The 21830-nt window shown below is 42.3% G+C and overlaps 1 protein-coding gene across 2 annotated transcripts in view; it reads right to left on the reverse strand.

Moving 5' to 3' along the window:
- smyd3 (SET and MYND domain containing 3) overlaps positions 1 to 21830 on the reverse strand; it is a 174066-nt gene that overhangs the window by 36466 nt on the left and 115770 nt on the right. For both annotated transcript variants that reach the window (XM_084144249.1, XM_084144250.1), the window contains 3 exons: positions 13760 to 13862; positions 13211 to 13321; positions 2 to 89 (listed from right to left, as the gene is read on the reverse strand). In XM_084144249.1, the coding sequence (XP_084000375.1) occupies positions 2 to 89; positions 13211 to 13321; positions 13760 to 13862 (302 nt within the window). The remainder of the gene's footprint in view (position 1; positions 90 to 13210; positions 13322 to 13759; positions 13863 to 21830) is intronic.

Here is a 21830-nt window from a genome sequence, read left to right on the forward strand (position 1 = left end):
CCGCCATGTGTCTGTAGGTTCTCCAACCTGGGGATGGCTTCTCTCAGGGGGGTCCAGGCCTCCTCCTTCCCACACAGCATCATGGGGTCCTGGCCACGGAAAGAGGAGGAGAGAGGGTCAGGGACCATATAGTTACAGTACATGCTGTTAGCATCATGGGACAGTTAGTGTTTGTATTTGTATTTATTAGGGATCCCCATTAGCTGCTGCCAAGGCAGCAGCTACTCTTCCTGGGGTCCAAATACATTAAAGCACTTATATTGCATATAAAACAATAGACAAAACAGTACATCATATAACATTATTACACCACTACATATCTACAATACAAAATGTATAATACCACCATACAACAATATTACAATGTATGCGTATGCGTGTGTCTGTACCTTTGTGTCTCTTCACAGTCCCCGCTGTTCCATAAGGTGTATTTTTACCTGTTTATTAAAATCTGATTCTACTGCTTGCATCAGTTACCTGGTGTGGAATAGAGTTCCATGTAGTCATGGCTCTATGTAGTACTGTGCGCCTCCCATAGTCTGTTCTGGACTTAGGGATTGTGAAGAGACCTCTGGTGGCATGTCTTGTGTGGTATGCATGGGTGTCTGAGCTGTGTGCTAGTAGTTTAAACAGACAGCTCGGTACATTCAGCTTGTCAACACTTCTTACAAAAACAAGTAGTGATGATGTCAATCTCTCTTCCACTTTGAGCCATGAGAGATTGACATGCATATCATTAAAGTTAGCTCTCTGTGTACTTTTAAGGGCCAGCCGTGCTGCCCTGTTCTGAGCCAACTTTGTGGCACCTGACCACACTACTGAACTAGGGTCTGTAGGACCTGCCTGGTTGATAGTGTTGTTAAGAAGGCAGAGCAGTGCATTATTATGGACAGACTTCTCCTCATCTTAGTTACTGTTGTATCAATATGTTTTGACCATGACAGTTTACAGTCCAGGGTTACTCCAAGCAGTTTAGTCACCTCAACTTTCTCAATTTCCACATGATTCATTACGAGATGTAGTTGAGGTTTAGGGTTTAGTGAATGATTTGTCCCAAATACAATGTTTTTAGTTTAGGAAATATTTAGGACTAATGTATTCCTTGCCACCCATTCTGAAACTAACTGCAGCTCTTTGTTAAGCGTTGCAGTCATTTCAGTTGCTGTAGTAGCTGACGTGTATAGTCTTGAGTCATCCGCATACATAGACACACTGGCTTTACTCAAAGCCAGTGGCATGTCGTTAGTAAAGATTGAAAAAAGTAAGGGGCCTAAACAGCTACCCTGGGGAATTCCTGATTCTACCTGGATTATGTTGGAGAGACTTCCATTAAAGAACACCCTCTATGTTCTGTTAGACAAGTAACTCTTTATCCCCAATATAGCAGGGGGTGTAAAGCCATAACACACATGTTTTTCTAGCAAAAGACTATCTTCGTTAATGTCAAAAGCCGCACTGAAGTCTAACAAAACAGCTCCGCTTATCAGCTTATCATCAATTTCTCTCAGCCAATCAGCAGTAATTTGTGTAAGTGCTGTGCTTGTTGAATGTCCTTCCCTATAAGCGTGCTGAAAGTCTGTTGTCAATTTGTTTACTGTAAAATAGTATTCTATATGGTCAAACACAATTTTTTCCAGAAGTTTACTAAGGGTTGGTAACAGGCTGATTGGTCGGCTATTTGAGCCAGTAAAGGAGGCTTTACTTTTCTTGGGAAGCTAAATGACTTTTTCTTCCCTCCAGGCCTGAGGGCACACACTTTCTAGTAGGCTTAAATTGAAGATGTTGAAGAAAGGCTAGCTGAAAAGACAATGTTTTATTTGACGGTCTGCTTATAAATGGCTTATAAACAAACTTCTTCAGAACTTTTGACTATATATAATTTACTACTATAAACTATTTAGTACTACTTAACAATGTCCAGATAGCAGTCCCCTGTGGCACTCACGGTTTTCAGACTTAGTAACAAAGTTTGTTTTATGTAGTGAAATGTGTCTTGAAGGACAATTGAAAATGTAAAATGCAAAACAATTCTGCAAACAATTGTGGACTAATGGAAAACACTGGCTGTATGTTAACTTGGAGCTCATGTTTGGCTGAGAGCTCATGGTAGCTTGTCATCACCACCATACACTGCAGGCAGGATGGACTGACACACACCATCTTGGCCTATTTCTCTCCATCCTCTCGTATCTCTCTCCCTCTATCCTTCTCGCTCTCTACTGCTTTCTCAAACCACACAGCTGTCAACAGGTTTCAAAGCCCCAAACCACAATACTGACTGACTATCTGTGGTCACGGCGAACCCAAGCAATCTGTGTGTGTGTGTGCTGTGTGTGTATGTGTGTGTGGTGTGTGTGTGTGTAAAGCTGCTCTAGGCCTGCTAGTGTAAAGAGGAAAATGACAGCAACAGTCAGAACCGGGCGCCATGTAACTGCTTCATATTAAATGATCATCTTGCAATAAAAGACTAAGTCCGGGAAAACTCCAGGGTTGGATGGCATACCAGTCGAGGTATACCAAACCTTTTTTGATATACTAAGAGGACCGTTATTAGCATGTTTTAATCACTCCTATGTAAATGGTAGATTATCTGACACTCAAGAAGAAGGTCTGATCTCATTATTACTGAAACAGGATACAAGTGGAAAATATAAAGATCCAGTCCATTTAAAAAATTGGAGGCCCCTTACACTTCAGTGTTGTGATGCAAAAATTCTAGCAAAATGTATAGTGCATAGAATTAAAAAGGTATTGTCGGATATTATTAATTCTAATCAGACAGGTTTTTTACATGGAAGATACATTGGAGATAATATAAGGCAAGTATTGGAAACAATAGAACACTATGGAAAATATGGGAAACCAGGCCTGCTATTCATAGCAGACTTCGAAAAGGCATTTGATAAAGTACGACTGGGGTTTATATATAAATGCCTGGAGCATTTCAATTTTGGAGAATCTCTTATAAAATGGGTCAAAATCATGTATAGTAACCCTAGGTGTAAAATAGTAAATAATGGCTATTTCTCCGAAAGTTTTAAACTGTCAAGAGGAGTGAAACAAGGTTGTCCACTATCGCCATATCTATTTATTGTGGCCATCGAGATGTTAGCTATTAAAATCAGATCCAATAATAATATCAGAGGATTAGAAATCCAGGGCTTAAAAACAAAGGTGTCATTGTACGCTGATGATTCATGTTTTCTTTTAAATCTACAACTAGAATCCCTCCACAGCCTCATAGAGGATCTAGATACATTTTCTAACCTCTCTGGATTACAACCAAATTATGACAAATGTACTATAATACGTATTGGATCACTAAAAAATACAATTTTTACATTACCATGTAGTTTACCAATAAAATTGTCTGATGGTGATGTGGATATACTCGGAATACATATCCCAAAGGAAATAAATGATCTCACTTCAATACATTTTAATAGAAAGTTAGCAAAAATAGATAAGATCTTGCTACCATGGAAAGGTAAATACCTGTCAATTTGTGGGAAAAACACCCTGATTAACTCTTTAGTATTATCCCAGTTTACCTATTTGCTTATGGTCTTGCCTACGCCTAGCAAACAGTTTTTTAAATTATATAAGAAAAAAATATTCCATTTTATTTGGAACGGCAAGCCGGACAAAATTAAAAGGGCCTATTTATATAATGAATATGAATTCGGAGGACAGAAATTATTAAATATTAAAGCATTATCACTAAAAGCTTCAGTCATACAAAAGTTATACTTAAATCCGAACTGGTTCTCAAGCAAATTAGTAAGATTGCCTCACCCAATGTTCAAGAATGGCCTTTTTCCCTTTATTCAGATTACAACCACTCATTTTCAGTTATTTGAAAAGGAAATAATCTCCCAAATATCACTATTTCTAAAACAAACCATAGAAAGTTGGTTGCAATTTCAATTTAATCCTCCAGAAACGACAGAACAAATAATGCAACAAATATTGTGGTTAAATTCAAATATACTAATTGACAAAAAACCTGTATTTTTTGACAGAATAAAAAAAAAAAGGTATAATTTTCGTAAATGATATCATCGGTAGGACTGGTGGAGTTATGTCGCACATGCAGCTAACAAAAACATATGGAAATGTCTGCTCTACCCAAAATGACAACCAAATAATTGCAGCCTTACCGCAAAAGTGGAAGAGGAAAGTGGAAGGGGGAGAAAGTAAGGAACTTGTCTGTCGGCCTTGCATTAAAGAACATAATTGGTTAAGGAAAACTGTGATAAATAAAAAAGTATATCAGTTTCACTTAAGGACCAAAGGATTGACAGCCGTCCCATATAGATTGCAAAATAGTTGGGAAGAGATTTTTGACGAACCGATCCCATGGCATAGTGACACGCAAAACGACATCGGATTCAAAAATTAGAATCTTTCAATTTAAATTATTATATAAAATTCTTGCTACCAATAGAATGTTATTTATATGGGGGATACAATCTTCCCAGCTCTGCAGATTTTGCTGTGAGGAGACAGAATCATTGGATCATTTGTTTTGGTTCTGTCCATTTGTAGCTTGTTTTTGGACACAGATCCAGGAATGGCTAAAGGATTGCAATATTTACCAGGAGCTAACCTTGCAGATAGCATTACTGGGTGATCTGAAAAGTCATAGTCAATCGATCAATAATATAATAATACTTTTAGCAAAAATGTTTATTTTTAATTCACAATCTGTAGAAGCAATGAGAATAGAAAGGTACAGAACTTTTGTAAAACATCACAGTACGGTTGAAATATATATGGCAAATAGAAATCCTATATGGATGGTGTTAAAAGATAGATGGGAGGTATTGAATGGAGTTGAAGGATGGGACTAATAACAAATAACAAAAAATAATAACAAGATAACTAATAATGTATGCATACTGTGTCCATAATAAGTATATAGGTTGTATTTTGGGAGCTTTTGGGAAAGAGCACAGTTAGAAAGATATGGCATATAGAAGCAAACCGGATGGACATCATGAAAATGATCGGAGAGGTTGAGAGTAGAAGTAGTTCAGGAGCAAAAACAAATAAAATAGAATTATTGTAAAATTGACTGTGTCTATAAGGTGTAGATAGTAAGTATAGGTTGGAAGTAGAGGGCATTGTTGTTCACTAATTTACCCCAAGTAGGGAAAGGATGGCGGGGTTGAAAAGGAATAAAGGGGAGTATATATATAAAAAACATGGGAGATTGGAAGTGATGCAGACAATTACATTGATGGAAGTTACAATCTATCTGCAATATTAAGCTGATCTACCCCCCCCCCCAAAAAAAATAAAATAAATAATAATAATAATAATAATAAACAAAATGAGAAAAAAAATAAAATATATGTATCATCTGGGTTTCAGAGCTCTTTCCATGGTATGGGGGTGACTCCCTACCTTATGGGTCTGATGGCTGAGGCAGACTAACAATACAGTGTCAGTTGGACCAAATATTGAGAAGGTTTTGGTATGTGGGACTAGGGCTGTGGCGGTCATGAAATGTTTAATTAAACACATTTAGCATCTCCAGGCCTCTAAGCATACAAGCCGCTGATGTGCGCCTTTAGAACATCTACATTTTAAAAAAAGTATAATAAATCAATTGAATATACACCATCACAGTAAATCCATTATTTATTTTAGGCAGGTCTAAAGAAACATGATATGAAGAAAATGTATCTCAGAAGAACAGAATATGAGTTGGCCTACTGTATGTTATCTGGCTATGTGCCATGCCATAAGCTGTAGGCTTGTTCATTTAGCAGACAGACAAGTCCCGTGCCATTATTTTATTTTATACTGTATGATTTTATAGTAAGAAGAAGTATAATTGAACTTAGCTGAATAAAATATAAAGGTTATTTTTCCTTTGCGCATATGAATTGGCTATGTTGAGTGTAAAAGTGATCATTTGAAACAAGTCCTATACGCTAGATTTAGAGTTATTTGGCAACTTTAGTTGTGAATTATACAAACCTTAGAATGTTTTAGAAATCAAAAGATATATGGGCTGCATGATGTGACTGTAGGCTATTGATGATTTGACAAAAGTCGCAAAAAAAGCTTGAACTCTGTTCCTTGCGTCAGGTTGCACACCCTTTTCTCTCATCAAGTGATCATACACTGCTCAAAAAAATAAAGGGAACACTAAAATAACACATCCTAGATCTGAATGAATGAAATAATCTTATTAAATACTTTTTTCTTTGCATAGTTGAATGTGCTGACAACAAAATCACACAAAAAGTATCAATGGGAAATCACATTTATCAACCCATGGAGGTCTGGATTTGGAGTCACCCTCAAAATTAAAGTGGAAAACCACACTACAGGCTGATCCAACTTTGATGTAATGTCCTTAAAACAAGTCAAAATGAGGCTCAGTAGTGTGTGTGGCCTCCACGTGCCTGTATGACCTCCTTACAATGCCTGGGCATGCTCCTGATGAGGTGGCGGATGATCTCCTGAGGGATCTCCTCCCAGACCTGGACTAAAGCATCCGCCAACTCCTGGACAGTCTGTGGTGCAACGTGGCGTTGGTGGATGGAGCGAGACATGATGTCCCAGATGTGCTCAATTGGATTCAGGTCTGGGGAACGGGCGGGCCAGTCCATAGCATCCATGCCTTCCTCTTGCAGGAACTGCTGACACACTCTAGCCACATGATGTCTAGCATTGTCTTGCATTAGGAGGAACCCAGGGCCAACCGCACTAGCATATGGTCTCACAAGGGGTCTGAGGATCTCATCTCGGTACCTAATGGCAGTCAGGCTACCTCTGGCGAGCACATGGAGGGCTGTGCGGCCCCCCAAAGAAATGCCACCCCACACCATGACTGACCCACCGCCAAACCGGTCATGCTGGAGGATGTTGCAGGCAGCAGAACGTTCTCCACGGCGTCTCCAGACTCTGTCACGTCTGTCACATGTGCTCAGTGTGAACCTGCTTTCATCTGTGAAGAGCACAGGGCGCCAGTGGCGAATTTGCCAATCTTGGTGTTCTCTGGCAAATGCCAAACGTCCTGTACGGTGTTGGGCTGTAAGCACAACCCCCACCTGTGGACGTCGGGCCCTCATACCACCCTCATGGAGTCTGTTTCTGACCATTTGAGCAGACACATGCACATTTGTGGCCTGCTGGAGGTCATTTTGCAGGGCTCTGGCAGTGCTCCTCCTGCTCCTCCTTGCACAAAGGCGGAGGTAGCAGTCCTGCTGCTGGGTTGTTGCCCTCCTATGGCTTCCTCCACGTCTCCTGATGTACTGGCCTGTCTCCTGGTAGCGCCTCCATGCTCTGGACACTATGCTGACAGACACAGCAAACATTCTTGCCACAGCTCGCGTTGATGTGCCATCCTGGATGAGCTGCACTACCTGAGCCACTTGTGTGGGTTGTAGACTCCGTCTCATGCTACCACTAGAGTGAAAGCACCGCCAGCATTCAAAAGTGACCAAAACATCAGCCAGGAAGCATAGGAACTGAGAAGTGTTCTCTGGTCACCACCTGCAAAACCAGTCCTTTATTGGGGGTGTCTTGTTAATTGCCTATAATTTCCACCTGTTGTCTATTCCATTTGCACAACAGCATGTTACATTTATTGTCAATCAGTGTTGCTTCCTAAGTGGACAGTTTGATTTCACAGAAGTGTGATTGACTTGGAGTTACATTGTGTTGTTTAAGTGTTCCCTTTATTTTTTTGAGCAGTGTATTTTCACCCATCAGACTATAGGCAAATCAAATGTTGTCTTTACTAATATGTAACATTTGTTTCGATTTAGATTGGCCCATTATCAAATGGGCAGGAACAGGGGCAGGGGGAAAAGACATGTCATCCGTATGCACTCGAATAGTGAATGGAGGCCACTTTCCCGCTGGTTCATACTTTTCACTTATGTCGGGTAGGCTACTCAGGTTATTTCACTCCATGCATCAACCACTGTTTGAGGAGCATTCAACAAGTGATATTCCGCCCAAACTATGTATGCCATGGGCTCTCCAAACCTGTTCCTGCAGCTACCCAGTGCTTAATTTGGGAAACCAAGTGAAATCTGTTCGGTAACATCGATAGTAACATGTTTTCACAATGAAACATATTTCATTAAACTGTTGACAGCCCCTCTCTCTGCACACTAGCGAAAGGAATGAAGGAGAGGGGAGGAGATGGAAACGCACAGTGGTGAGATATTCTGTAGCTAGTCAGCCTATTAATTATTAAAATCAAATACAAATTCACTATAATTGTAGGCCAACTCAATTTGTTTAATTTAGGCTAGACCAATTATGTACCAAAGACATGAAATCTGTATATATACAGTATCTCACAAAAGTGAGTACACCCCTCACATTTTTGTAAATATTTGAGTATATCTTTTCATGTGACAACACTGAAGAAATGACACTTTGCTACAATGTAAAGTAGTGAGTGTACAGCTTGTATAACAGTGTACATTTGCTGTCCCCTCAAAATAACTTAACACACAGCCATTAATGTCTGTTCCAAAGACTCATATCAGTAGTTTGTATGCTTGGAGGCCTGGAGATGCTAAACGTGTTTATGTTAATTCATGGTCAATTACCGTGAGACCGGCAGGCTTTTGCATGACAATAACCGGCTGACAAAATTTCATGACCTCCACAGCCCTAGCCACACCTACTGAACTATTGACCATGGAGAGACAGAGAGAGAAAGGGAGAGAGAAAGAAAAAGAGGGAGAGATAGGGAGGAGAGATATGTAGGGAGAACGAACCAGGGATGGGGGAGAAAGAGAGTGGCGAGAGAAAGTGAGGGAGACAGGACGAGAGTAGGGGAGAGAATGTGAAAGAGATGTAGAGAAAGGGAGAGTAGGAGGATGTCAGTGATTGTCATTCTGTCAGGGAAGAACAATGGAAGTTGTTGATAATGATGTCTGCAGTGTGTGTGTCCTGCTGTGTTTGTCTCTGTGTGTATGTGTGTGTGGTTTGCAGCCTGTAGGTGGGATTGGCGACATGAGAATGTGATCAGAGACACGTGTGTTTCTCTACTGCTCTGGTCAGTGTGTGTGTATGTATGTGTGTGACAGGCTTTGGGGACAGATTGCATTGGTGTTGACTCAGAGAAAATCCCATCATGCCTTGTGTCTTGAGTGTTGTTAATTGCGGGGTCTGCTTCTGAAGTCAGCCAAACATTATGCAAATCAAGGCTTTTATGGTGTGTGTGTGTGTGTGTAGACGTATTATATAGTGAGGCGTTGGCTTTTTGTGCCTCCTACAATAAATCTCTGTGTTGCCAGCACTGCTGGCTACTGTTAGCGTTTCTCTGTGCAGGTGAACAATAGCTCACAAAGAGATCTGCCTGTAAGTCTTAGGCATCAAATCACTACACACACACACTCACACACTACCAGTGGCGGCTCCTGAAAAAATTCTCAGGAGGGGCAATTTTTCTGATGATTTAGGTGACCTACACACATTTAAAAAAAGATATGTCCAGCAACAACATGAAGACAGGGGCAGCATATAAGTCAATACCAGAAGCATTTATTGACTGATCTCAAAAGTGTTGGCTTACCAGGGTTGGTGGAGCCCTCAGTTTCATCTTTGCCTCGCAAAGCTAACTCAAACACGCAAAACTTCACACACTGGATTAGCCGGCTGAGGATGTGGCGGTTCTTGCTAATGTCGTAGTAAATATATTTGTTATAGTGAATATGGAATATGATATGTTGAGTAAAATGTTGTGCTAAGATCTATTTAGGTCAGGAGCTGGTTATAAGTTCTGTTCCTATCCAATAACAATGGACAAAAGGGTCCTATCTTGTCAGCCTTGTCAGCAGGTGGCCAAGGACAACACCCACGCCATAGGCCTCTCAGTTCTTCCAACTCACGAGTTCTTGCTCTGAGGACACACACACACACAAACACACACACACACACATCATCACTGTTAAACACACACACACACATCATCACTGTTAAACACACACACACACACACAAAAATCCCCTCTCTTAGGCTGAACATTTGAAGACAGAGAACCCGACTCAGAGCCAATGCAACAGTGACAGTAGCCTGCAGGGGACCTCGCCCAACTCATCAGGACCAATCAGAAGATCAGAACTACTAGATTGAACCTACTTCATTTATTGCATAAAATGTCTGCACACAATGTTTCGGGGCTCTCTTCAGATAATAATAATAATAATAATAATAAAAAATAATAATAATAATAATAATATGCCATTTAGCAGACGCTTTTATCCAAAGCGACTTACAGTCATGCGTGCATACATTTTTGTGTATGGGTGGTCCCGGGGATCGAACCCACTACCTTGGCGTTACAAGCACCATGCTCTACCAGCTGAGCTACAGAAAGTGGATACTCATGGATGCGCATTGCAATTGTAAAATGTCAACACAATTGGAGACACCACGTCATTTTTGGAGACATGTTATTGACAGTAAACTATTGTAGATGCGACTGCTAACTAACTAAAACATTTTAGCTGGCTAGCTAATCATCTTAGCTAAATGTGGGGCAAACAATTCAGTTATTTACCGTTAATTTGAGGGATTGGGGTGAAAGAAATCGAGTTACATAGTGATACTTTACGATATACTGTATTGACAATATCGCAATATTTTAGCGCTAGTTGGCTGTACCTGCACCAAAACACCATTATTGTTCCTTCATAGCTTGTTCTCACATTGGGAGCCAATTTGTTTTCAGCACTTTTATTTCCATGACTGATCAAAACTCGTTCTCATGGCTTTCTGATCCCTCTGCAACAGACATATGGTGCGCAATAAAATCACAGTATCGAATCGCAATACGTATAGAATCATGAGACTCGCAATGCTGATGCATATATCTTATCGTGAGGTTCCTGGCAATTCCCAGCCCAAGTTCATTTTTAAGAGTTTGACGAACGGGTCCGTGAACGCGATTCCAGATATATTTACCTCTGAATAAACTGCCTTTATTACACCATATCCACATCCAGTAAACTTGTGATTATCAACACTAACCTCATCGTTGTGGCGGCGGACAGCTAGCCTGTATCCCTCGTCATCCAGTTGAGTGAGTGGCAATGTCTTTTTTCGTTCGTACCAATTTTTGGAAAATCCTCGGGTGTAGGACTTTCCGCCTTTAGTAGAAACCTGTTGAATTATTAAATTTGGTCTGGGAGGTCCTAATTGTTTCGTTGCCAATTTATCTTCATTTGTTCGCCGACAAAAAGGAACTTCTTTCAAACAATCCACTCTTTTCTCAGTTACGTTCATGGTTACGTAACGTATGACGAAAGCGCGTAAGTGCAAGCCCACAGACACCCATTGAGATTGTATTGAAGGCTCTGAAATTTGAAAAAAATAGATTTTACATGGGAGTCTATGACAGAAGTTCTGGGCGATTTTCAATCTGACTGAAATCGCCCCAAAAGGGGGTGGAGCCATTTGAAGCACGACTTTAGCCTGATTCGACATTTAGTGGCAGTGTGGCACTGTGGCAGATCAGACGTATAGATTACAACACTGATAACTACTGTTGCCGTGATATAATTGATTAGAAAAAAAATCCCTTCCTTTTCCCGTTTGGCAGTGCGTCGCCCATATCGCCCTATTGAACAGGCCGTCCCTGCACACTACAAAGACTGAGGACGACAATGAGTCAATCTCAAAAGCCGACTTTCTAGTGGATTGAAAAGCTTTTTCTGATAGAAAATAGGGAGAGGGTGAGAGGGAGAGAGAACATGAGAGAGAGAGTAGAAAAGATAGAGATCAGGAGAGAAGGGGGGATGATCCTGAAGGAATGAGCGAGAGAAACAACTTGGACAAATCAAATCACTATCCGTCAATGAACACCCTGGAGATCCGTGTTCGTCTGATCCATCACACCAGCCTCTACCAAGAGTGCTGGATGTAATGCACTGTCTGGTGTTTCTGGTTCAAGCCCTGCTACAGCTGCTCCACTTCAATCACTACACTGAGGAGGAGATGAGCTGGGTGGTCCTGTGTGTGATTCAACGGGGATCATTATAGAAAACACTGTTCAATCTACATCTCCTTTCTCCCCCCTCCCTTCTTCCTGTCCTCGTTCTCTCTCTCCATCTCCTATTTTCTATCGTTTTAATACCTCGACCCTATTGCATATCCCAGCCTAGTCTCTGTGGCCTGGAGATGGCCTTGGAGCATGAAATTATACTTCTTAATTACAGCCTTTCATGGGTGGCGGGAGTGTGGGTGTGTGTGTGTGTGGGTGTGTGTGTGTGTGTGTGTGTGTGTGTGTGTGTGTGTGTGCGCGCGTGGGTGTGTGCGTGTGAGGTCAGAGAGGAAGAAATGACTACTTCTCTATGTCTTGCTGCTCCTTGGAGTGAGAATGCTACTTTTCTTGTTAAAATAAATGTCTTAATCATTACATGCAGACAAACACTTTATTATGCTGATGAAGTGAATGTGTTAATTACAGGGTAGAAAGCTGAATAGGCCGTGAAATTACAACTGGCAGACTGTTGATACTAGATCATTATCTGTTTCTGAGAGAACTGTGTGTGTGTGTGTGTGTGTGTGTGTATGTGTGTGTGCATATTCATGTGCATGAGTGTATGTGTGTGAGAGAGAGAGCTGAATAAATGTCAGATTAATCACATGTTCATTAATAGCAGAGTGAATATTGAAAGCAGAGTTTTGCGAGCCAATCAAAAAGTCTAGAGAGCACTGACTGTGTCATAAGAAGCTGGTTCAAGTCTACAGCATGCCTCAGAGCTGACAGGTGGAGGGCAGAGGGAGAAAGGGGGGGTAGAGAGGGATGGTGGACGACTGACAGATTGAAAGATAAGGAGAGAGAGAGAGGGAGACAGAGAGAGAGGGAGAATAAGATGGATGGAGATTGGTATTGAAGTAGAAAGTGCTGGATGTCATATTTGTCATTTTCTCATGATAAGGACGGGGAACTTAGAGACAGATGGAGGGAGAGAGGGCAAGAAGAGGTAGAGCATGAAAGAGAGGATGAGGAGAGGTAGAGCATGAAAGAGAGGGTGAGGAGAGGTAGCGCATGAAAGAGAGGGTGAGGAGAGCGGGAGATAAGAAGGGATGACAGAGTGAGAGGAGGAGACGAGAAAGCTGCAGGTACACAGACACGATAGGCTTCAGTGGTCACACCAAGACAACACTGACACAGTGAACAACGTGCGTGTTTGTGTGGCTGTGTGCCTGTGTGTGGCCTTACCATGTCTGCAGTGGTGCATCGTTGACACTGGCAGGTGAAATGGTACTGCTCTTGTAGCTGAGTCTGTCTCTCTCTGGTAGGAGCCAACGTACCTATATAACTAATAGTCAACTAGAGAGGGAGAGAGAAATAGAGGGGTGTGAAGTGATCGAGAGAGAGAGAAATAGAGGAGTGTGAAGTGATCAAGAGAGAGAGAAATAGAGGAGTGTGAAGTGATCGAGAGAGAGAGAGAAATAGAGGAGTGTGAAGTGATAGAGAGAGAGAGAAATAGAGGAGTGTGAAGTGATAGAGAGAAATAGAGGAGTGTGAGGTGATCGAGCGAGAGAGAGAGAAAGAGGAGTGTGAAGTGATCGAGAGAGAGAGAGAGAAATAGAGGAGTGTGAATTGATCGAGAGAGAGAGAAATAGAGGAGTGTGAGGTGATCGAGAGAGAGAGATAGAGAGAGAGAGAGAGAGAGAGAGAGAGAGAAAGGGACAGAGGGAGGTCACAGTTTTTATTTGCATCCTGCCTCAATTTGACCAACATCAAACCCACACGCCCACACCGTACCTCCTCAGTAGGTTGCATGTCTCTGATGGCTCGGAGGTGGAGTGTGTTTCCCTCAAACAGCATCACACAGCTGGGCCTGCAGTCATGGTTCAGCAACGACATACTGGGGAGGGAGAGAGAGGTTAGTGTGTGTGTGTGTGTGACAGAGAAAGAGAGATTGAAAGAGAGGGAGGGTATTGAAGTGATAGACCAGTCATGTCACTGACACTCATCATAATAATAATAATAATAATAATAATAATAATAATAATAGACACGCAGTCCTAGAGGGCCGTTTAGCACTCACTCTGTGTGTGTGTGTGTGTGTGAGAGAACCGGTTACAGTTTACTATCACAGTCAGCTCCTCATTACTAAGAGATAGGTTGGTTGTGTAGCAGGGCTGGTTTACATGCAGACATGATCTTTCAGTAATGCCACTCACGCCATGTCAAATGTTATTTATTTAATGCAATCTCTCCTCGATCTCCCCCTCCCCCTCCCCCCTCTCCTCATTCTCTCCCCTCCTCTCTCTGAGATGTTATCATGGCTACTGTTCAGAGAAACTGGAACAAAGAGCTTTGAAAGTCACCCAAATAGCCCGCCCCATCCACACACAGTAAAATGCACACACACACACACCATCACACCACGGTGATGTAACAAGAAATGACAAGGTGAAAATGAAGTCACAGGCGTAAGTGATGTGTCACGATGATCCATTTTGACTGGTCTGTGTCAATGCTCCTCAACCCTGTCGCAGAGGTCCACCAGATAGGGCACACTTTTTTTCTAGCCCTGCACAAACACACTGATGAACTCATCACAAAGCCCTTGATTAGCTGGATCAGTGCTGGGCTAGAACAAAAACATAGACTGTCAGGTTGTCCCCTAGTTGAGGGTTGGGTAGCACTTCCGTATGGAAATGTCTTCCTCTCTGTCTCTGGCCAGTGTTAACATTAGGTATCGGTGTTCAAGTCTAAACAACACTTGGATGCTCTCACGTCTCTGCTTGGTCTTTTGTAATCTATACACTCACACACACACTAATGCAGGCCACAAGTACACACACACACACACACACTGTTAATGATAGGGTGTGTGTACCATTTCACCTCTCCTAAACATCCATTACCAACCAACCAGGACTGTGGGAAATGTAATGGGCTGTGGTTATATACCTGTGTTGATCTGTTCAGGGATACTAACTCCACATCCTCCTGGGATCATTACACATACCGTAGAGGCTCTCCCGCTGTGGTTCTAATGTTTCTGCTAACCATTTCTAACGATGAACCTATTCATTTACATTTGACTATTTACACCCTCCATTCAGTATATTGCAATCTAAATGGACTTTCTTTATGTAAACCTAGATAATTTGACAAAACAGACTTCTTGACCTTTTAGATCCTTATGGATCCACTTCAGCTATAATCAAGATAATAGTAGTCCCTCCACCTTAAAGCTAGAATCCTTTGTTTTTGGATGTATAAATTAATAACATATACCCATTTATTATTGAAGAATATAACTTATAAATGCCTCATGAGCTTAGTTCAACTGTCTTACCACATCAGAGCTTGTTTAACTCCAATGTTTGTAAACAACGTAAATGTAAACAAACACTGTATAGCCTCAAAACATTTTAGGGATGTGCATCTCTCTTTTAATGAATGATTTGATACGCATCTAGAATGCATGGGCTCCGATACAGGAACGCTACGTTTTAGTTTGAAATGATTCAGTGTGATTCGGTATGATTAGAGGAACGAATTGATGCGATTCGGTTTGATTCACTTTTGTTGTTGAATGAATACATTCATTTTCCATTTGAAATTAATATCTGCTGCTGGTAGCTCAGGAGCAGGATCTGTCTGAGATGACTTCTATAAACTGAGTGGCCCTCTGTTAGTGTGCGTGCGTATGTACGTGTGTCAATGTCAATGGTGTGTGTAGGCACATGAGCTGAGCCATTGGGAAGACTGGGCATCTACCACCCCACTATCAGATTAGGGGTGCAGAAAATGTATGCTTTTTGTCCCCCCACTTTTATCTGAAATCACCACCACCCACTGATTAACTTGTCATTTTTGCACATTGAAAATGTTTTGAGTTAGTCTATGTCAATATCTATATTTACAAATTAGCATGGCATTTAGCCAATTAATATAATGCAGCTTTGGATTTTACCCCAGTCTCGAAAGCAAATGTTTTAGACTGTTTGGAATTTTACGGAGAAATTCTCCCGCTCTGACCAATGAATGTGAAATGATTGCTGTCCTTTATGAAATTACCCTGTTCATGTAAAAATGACCAAATACACTGACTATTTAAAGCAAAACTACCAAAATTATTTCTTATGGTGAACCTGAACAATCTATATCAAATCTGAATTATTGAAAACAGTTGGATGCGAGTTGCGTCCACTCAGGTAGGCTACACAACGCCAGTAAAACCAGTGACGTGTATTCATGGATGCCAAGGGAAGCCAGGCTTCGCCAAAAGAATTGACCCAAAATAATCAATAGAAATATCAATAAAATAATGTATCTTTCGTCGTTCTGTGTTTCATAATTTTCCTTCAAGTCGCAAGAGGCTGAATTTGTCTCACAGGAGAAAGCATCCAAGCGAGCGAAACAGCGCCCCTCTGTCTCTCTACGTGTAGGCCATCTATCTGATGCTGTCTGGTCCAAACGAGCATGACATTGTTGCCGCCCATGGCATTGAAGGCAAGGGAAGCCAGGGTGTGTCTGGCGTCCCTTAATTTTTTTTATTTGCCGATCAGCGTTGAGCTAAACTGAGCGAGCTCAGTTTAGCTAGCTAAAATTGTCCCTTCCCTAAATTAGCCATGGATGGAGATAGGGATTTGGACTTGTGGTTTTACTTAATTCTCCGTACTGGCTAATAATTGATTGATGTTGAGATGTGTCTGTGACTTGAACTCTGTGAAGCATATATTTGGGCTGCAATTTCTGAGGCTGATAACTCTAATGAACTTATCCTCTGTAGCAGAGGTAACTCTGGGTATTTCATTCCTGTGGTGGTCCTCATGAGTGCCAGTTTCATCATAGCGCTTGTCACAACACAAGTGATTGGCTCAAATGCATTAAAAAGGAAAGAAAATCCACAAATTAACTTATAAGAAGGCACACCTGTTAGTTGAAATGTACTGGACCGTACGCAATACCCTCTGTAGTGCCTTGCGGTCGGAGTCAGAGCAGTTGCCATACCAGGCGGTGATGCAACCAGTCAGGATGCTCTCGATGGTGCAGCTGTATAACTTTTTGAGGATCTGAGGACCCATGCCAAATCTCCTGAGGGGGAATAGGCTTTGTCGTGCCCTCTTCACGACTGTCTTGGTGCGTTTGGACCATGATAGTTTGTTGGTGATGTGGACACCAAGGACCTTGAAGCTCTCAACCTGTTCCACTACAGCCCGTCGATGAGAATGGGGGCGTGCTCAGTCCTCTTTTTTTTCCTGTAGTCCACAATCATCTCCTTTGTCTTGGTCACGTTGACGGAAAGGTTGTTATCCTGGCACCACACGGCCAGGTCTCTGACCTCCTCCCTATAGGCTGTCTCATCGTTGTCGCTGATCAGGCCTACCACTGTTGTAGTCTATTAGACACCTAAATGCTAAACAAAGTATAAGAGATTACTAATGCTATTGTCCCCACTACAACAACAAAAAATACTTAAATACATATAATTTTGTCCTTGAAACATTTAATTGAAATACTGTAGAATTTCATTAATTCCTATGGAGGACTGCTCCTACTGGGGAGTGCCAATTTGGCCAAACAGTGCCTTCGGAAAGTATTCAGAACCCTTGATCTTTTCCACTTTGTTACGTTACAGCCTTATTCTAAAATGGATTTTATTTTTTTAAGAAATCCTCAGCAATCTACACACAATACCCCATAATGACAAAGCAAAAACAGGCTTTTGGAATAAAAATAAATAAAAATATATACACTGCTCAAAAAAATAAAGGGAACACTAAAATATCCTAGATCTGAATGAATGAAATAATCTTATTAAATACTTTTTTCTTTACATAGTTGAATGTGCTGACAACAAAATCATCAATGGAAATCAAATTTATCAACCCATGGAGGTCTGGATTTGGAGTCACCCTCAAAATTAAAGTGGAAAACCACACTACATGCTGATCCAACTTTGATGTAATGTCCTTAAAACAAGTCAAAATGAGGGTCAGTAGTGTGTGTGGCCTCCACGTGCCTGTATGACCTCCCTACAACGCCTGGGCATGCTCCTGATGAGGTGGCGGATGGTCTCCTGAGGGATCTCCTCCCAGACCTGGACTAAAGCATCCGCCAACTCCTGGACAGTCTGTGGTGCAACGTGGCGTTGGTGGATGGAGAGAGACATGATGTCCCAGATGTGCTCAATTGGATTCAGGTCTGGGGAACGGGCGGGTCAGTCCATAGCATCAATGCCTTCCTCTTGCAGGAACTGCTGACACACTCCAGCCACATGAGGTCTAGCATTGTCTTGTATTAGGAGGAACCCAGGGCCAACCGCACCAGCATAAGCACAAGGGGTCTGAGGATCTCATCTCGGTACCTAATGGCAGTCAGGCTACCTCTGGCGAGCACATGGAGGGCTGTGCGGCCCCCCAAAGAAATGCCACCCCACACCATGACTGACCCACCGCCAAACCGGTCATGCTGGAGGATGTTGCAGGCAGCAGAACGTTCTCCACGGCGTCTCCAGACTCTGTCACGTCTGTCACATGTGCTCAGTGTGAACCTGCTTTCATCTGTGAAGAGCACAGGGCGCCAGTGGCGAATCTTGGTGTTCTCTGGCAAATGCCAAACGTCCTGCACGGTGTTGGGCTGTAAGCACAACCCCCACCTGTGGACGTCGGGCCCTCATACCACCCTCATGGAGTCTGTTTCTGACCATTTGAGCAGACACATGCACATTTGTGGCCTGCTGGAGGTCATTTTGCAGGGCTCTGGCAGTGCTCCTCCTGCTCCTCCTTGCACAAAGGCGGAGGTAGCAGTCCTGCTGCTGGGTTGTTGCCCTCCTACGGCCTCCTCCACGTCTCCTGATGTACTGGCCTGTCTCCTGGTAGCGCCTCCATGCTCTGGACACTACGCTGACAGACACAGCAAACCTTCTTGCCACAGCTCGCATTGATGTGCCATCCTGGATGAGCTGCACTACCTGAGCCACTTGTGTGGGTTGTAGACTCCGTCTCATGCTACCACTAGAGTGAAAGCACCGCCAGCATTCAAAAGTGACCAAAACATCAGCCAGGAAGCATAGGAACTGAGAAGTGGTCTGTGGTCACCACCTGCAAAACCAGTCCTTTATTGGGGGTGTCTTGCTAATTGCCTATAATTTCCACCTGTTGTCTATTCCATTTGCACAACAGCATGTGAAATGTATTGTCAATCAGTGTTGCTTCCTAAGTGGACAGTTTGATTTCACAGAAGTGTGATTGACTTGGAGTTACATTGTGTTGTTTAAGTGTTCCCTTAATTTTTTTGAGCAGTGTATATATACACACACATCTTCTTATCATAAGTATTCAGACCCTTTGCTATGAGACTCGAAATTGAGCTAAGGTGCATCCTGTTTCCATTGATCATCCTTGAGATGTTTCTACAACTTGATTGGAGTCCACCTGTGGTAAATTCCAATTGATTGGACATGATTTGGAAAGGCACATACTTGTCTATATAAGGTCCCACAGTTGACAGTGCATGTCAGAGCATTAACCAAGCCATGAGGTCGAAGGAATTGTCCGTAGAGCTCTGAGACAGGATTGTGTCGAGGCACAGATCTGGGGAAGGGTACCAAAAAATGTCTGCAGCATTGAAGGCCCCCAAGAACACAGTGGCCTCCATCATTCTTAAATGGAAGAAGTTTGGAACCACCAAGACTCTTCCTAGAGCTGGCCGCCCAGCCAAACTGAGCAATCAGGGGAGAAGGGCCATGGTCAGGGAGATGACCAAGAACTCGATGGTTACTCTGAAAGAAATCTAGAGTTCCTCTGTGGAGATAGGAGAACCTTCCAGAAGGACAACCATCTCTGCAGCACTCCACCAATCAGGCCTTTATGGTAGAGTGGCCAGACGGAAGCCACTGCTCAGTAAAAGGCAAATGACAGCCCGCTTGGAGTTTGCCAAAAGGCACCTAAAGACTCTCAGACCATGAGTAACAAGATTCTCTGGTCTGATGAAACCAAGATTGAACTCTTTGGCCTGAATGCCAAGCGTCACGTTTGGAGGAAACCTGGCACCATCCCTACGGTGAAGCATGGTGGTGGCAGCATCATGCTGTGGGGATGTTTTTCAGCGGCAGGGACTGTGAGACTAATCAGGATCAAGGGAAAGATGAACGGAGCAAAGTACAGAAAGATCCTTGATGAAACCTACTCCAGAGTGCTCAGGACCTCAGACTGGGGCAAAGGTTCACCTTCCAACAGGACAACGACCCAAAGCACACAGCCAAGTCAATGCAGGAGTGGCTTCGGGACAAGTCTCTGAATGTCCTTGAGTGGCCCAGCCAGAGCCTGGACTTGAACCCGATCTAACATCTCTGGAGAGTCTTGAAAATAGCTGTGCAGCAACGCTCCCCATCCAACCAGACAAAGCTTGAGAGGATCTGCAGAGAAGAATGGGAGAAACTCCCCAAATACAGGTGTGCCAAGCTTGTAGCGTCATACCCAAGAAGACTCAAGGCTGTAATCGCTGACAAAGGTGCTTCAACAAAGTACTGAGTAAAGAGTCTGAATACTTATGTAAATGTGATATTTCAGTTTTTAATAAATTAGCAAAAAATTCTAAAAACCTGTTTTTGCTTTGTCATTATGGGGTATTGTGTGTAGATTGATGAGGGGAATAAAAAATTAATTTTTTTTTAGAATAAGGCTGTAACCTAACAAAAATGTGGAAAAAGTCAAGGGGTCTGAATACTTTCCGAAGACACTGTAGCATTAGTAATCCAGGGTTTATATACATAATTGGTGGACACAGTTGTTATCTGACAGCCATATGCAGTTACATGCGTAAAAGTTTGATAGGCTACTGAACTGAAGGAGAGGACGCATCAATTCAGTCACAACAGATAAGAGGTATTTTCTGAATAAAACAATAGGAGTACAAAATATTAGTGAACTGGCGATTTGGAATGTTTGATTTGGTTTTCTGACCGATGCATGCTTAATTTGGATTGGTTTGGGCTCATATCATAAACATTTCAACAGGGGACCGATGCGTATCGGTGAATCGTACATCTCTAATACATTTGATATCATGGATGGTCAGTCCTTGCATCCATAGAGCTGTCTATGAATTTGAGAGTGGTTACATTTCTCTAGCCCCATACCTTAGATTTAGCGAAATAGGGGCAGGGAGGTCGCTTTGTTATTGTTTCAATTAAGGATTCTAGCTTTAAATTAGATAATACATTTATTGTCAACAGCACTTGACACAGACAATTAGACAGAGTGTGTGGTGTCAGCTGTCGCTTGACTGCAGCAGTTTATAATTCTGCTTTCTATGAAGCGCTCCCTATCTTTGATAATATTCAGGCAGTGTGTGTGTGTGTGTGTGTGTGTGTGTGTGTGTGTGTGTGTGTGTGTGTGTGTGTGTGTGTGTGTGCGTGCCTCGATCAGTAAGCCTGTGGCATTGATGAATATCAATGAACACTCAAACAGTGCAACTTATTTTCAAATGGATATTCCTCATCAGTATATTAACTGGATTAATTGGCTAAACCTTATCAAACATGCTAATAATGACTGCATAGTACAGCGTACTTCCGATTATCTGTTGCAACGCAGTGCTGTAGAAACAATAGATCTGGTGTGTGTGTGAGTGTGTGCATGTGTGCCAAACTTCCCAAGATCAAGACTAATTCAATACTTTAATGGTTTGATAACTTTACCAGACCTCATAAGCACACAAAAAACACACCAGGGCACCCCAAAATTCAGAGGGGGCACAAAGTACATGAGGATGGCTGAGGGGTGGTCCGGAGGGAGAATTCTGCATTTTCCAAACAATTGAAACACACTTGTTCTGCAATCTAGAGCCGTAATCATTATTCTTAATT

Source organism: Coregonus lavaretus, assembly GCF_964263955.1.
Source record: "Coregonus lavaretus genome assembly, chromosome: 27".
Classification (NCBI taxonomy): domain Eukaryota; kingdom Metazoa; phylum Chordata; class Actinopteri; order Salmoniformes; family Salmonidae; genus Coregonus; species Coregonus lavaretus.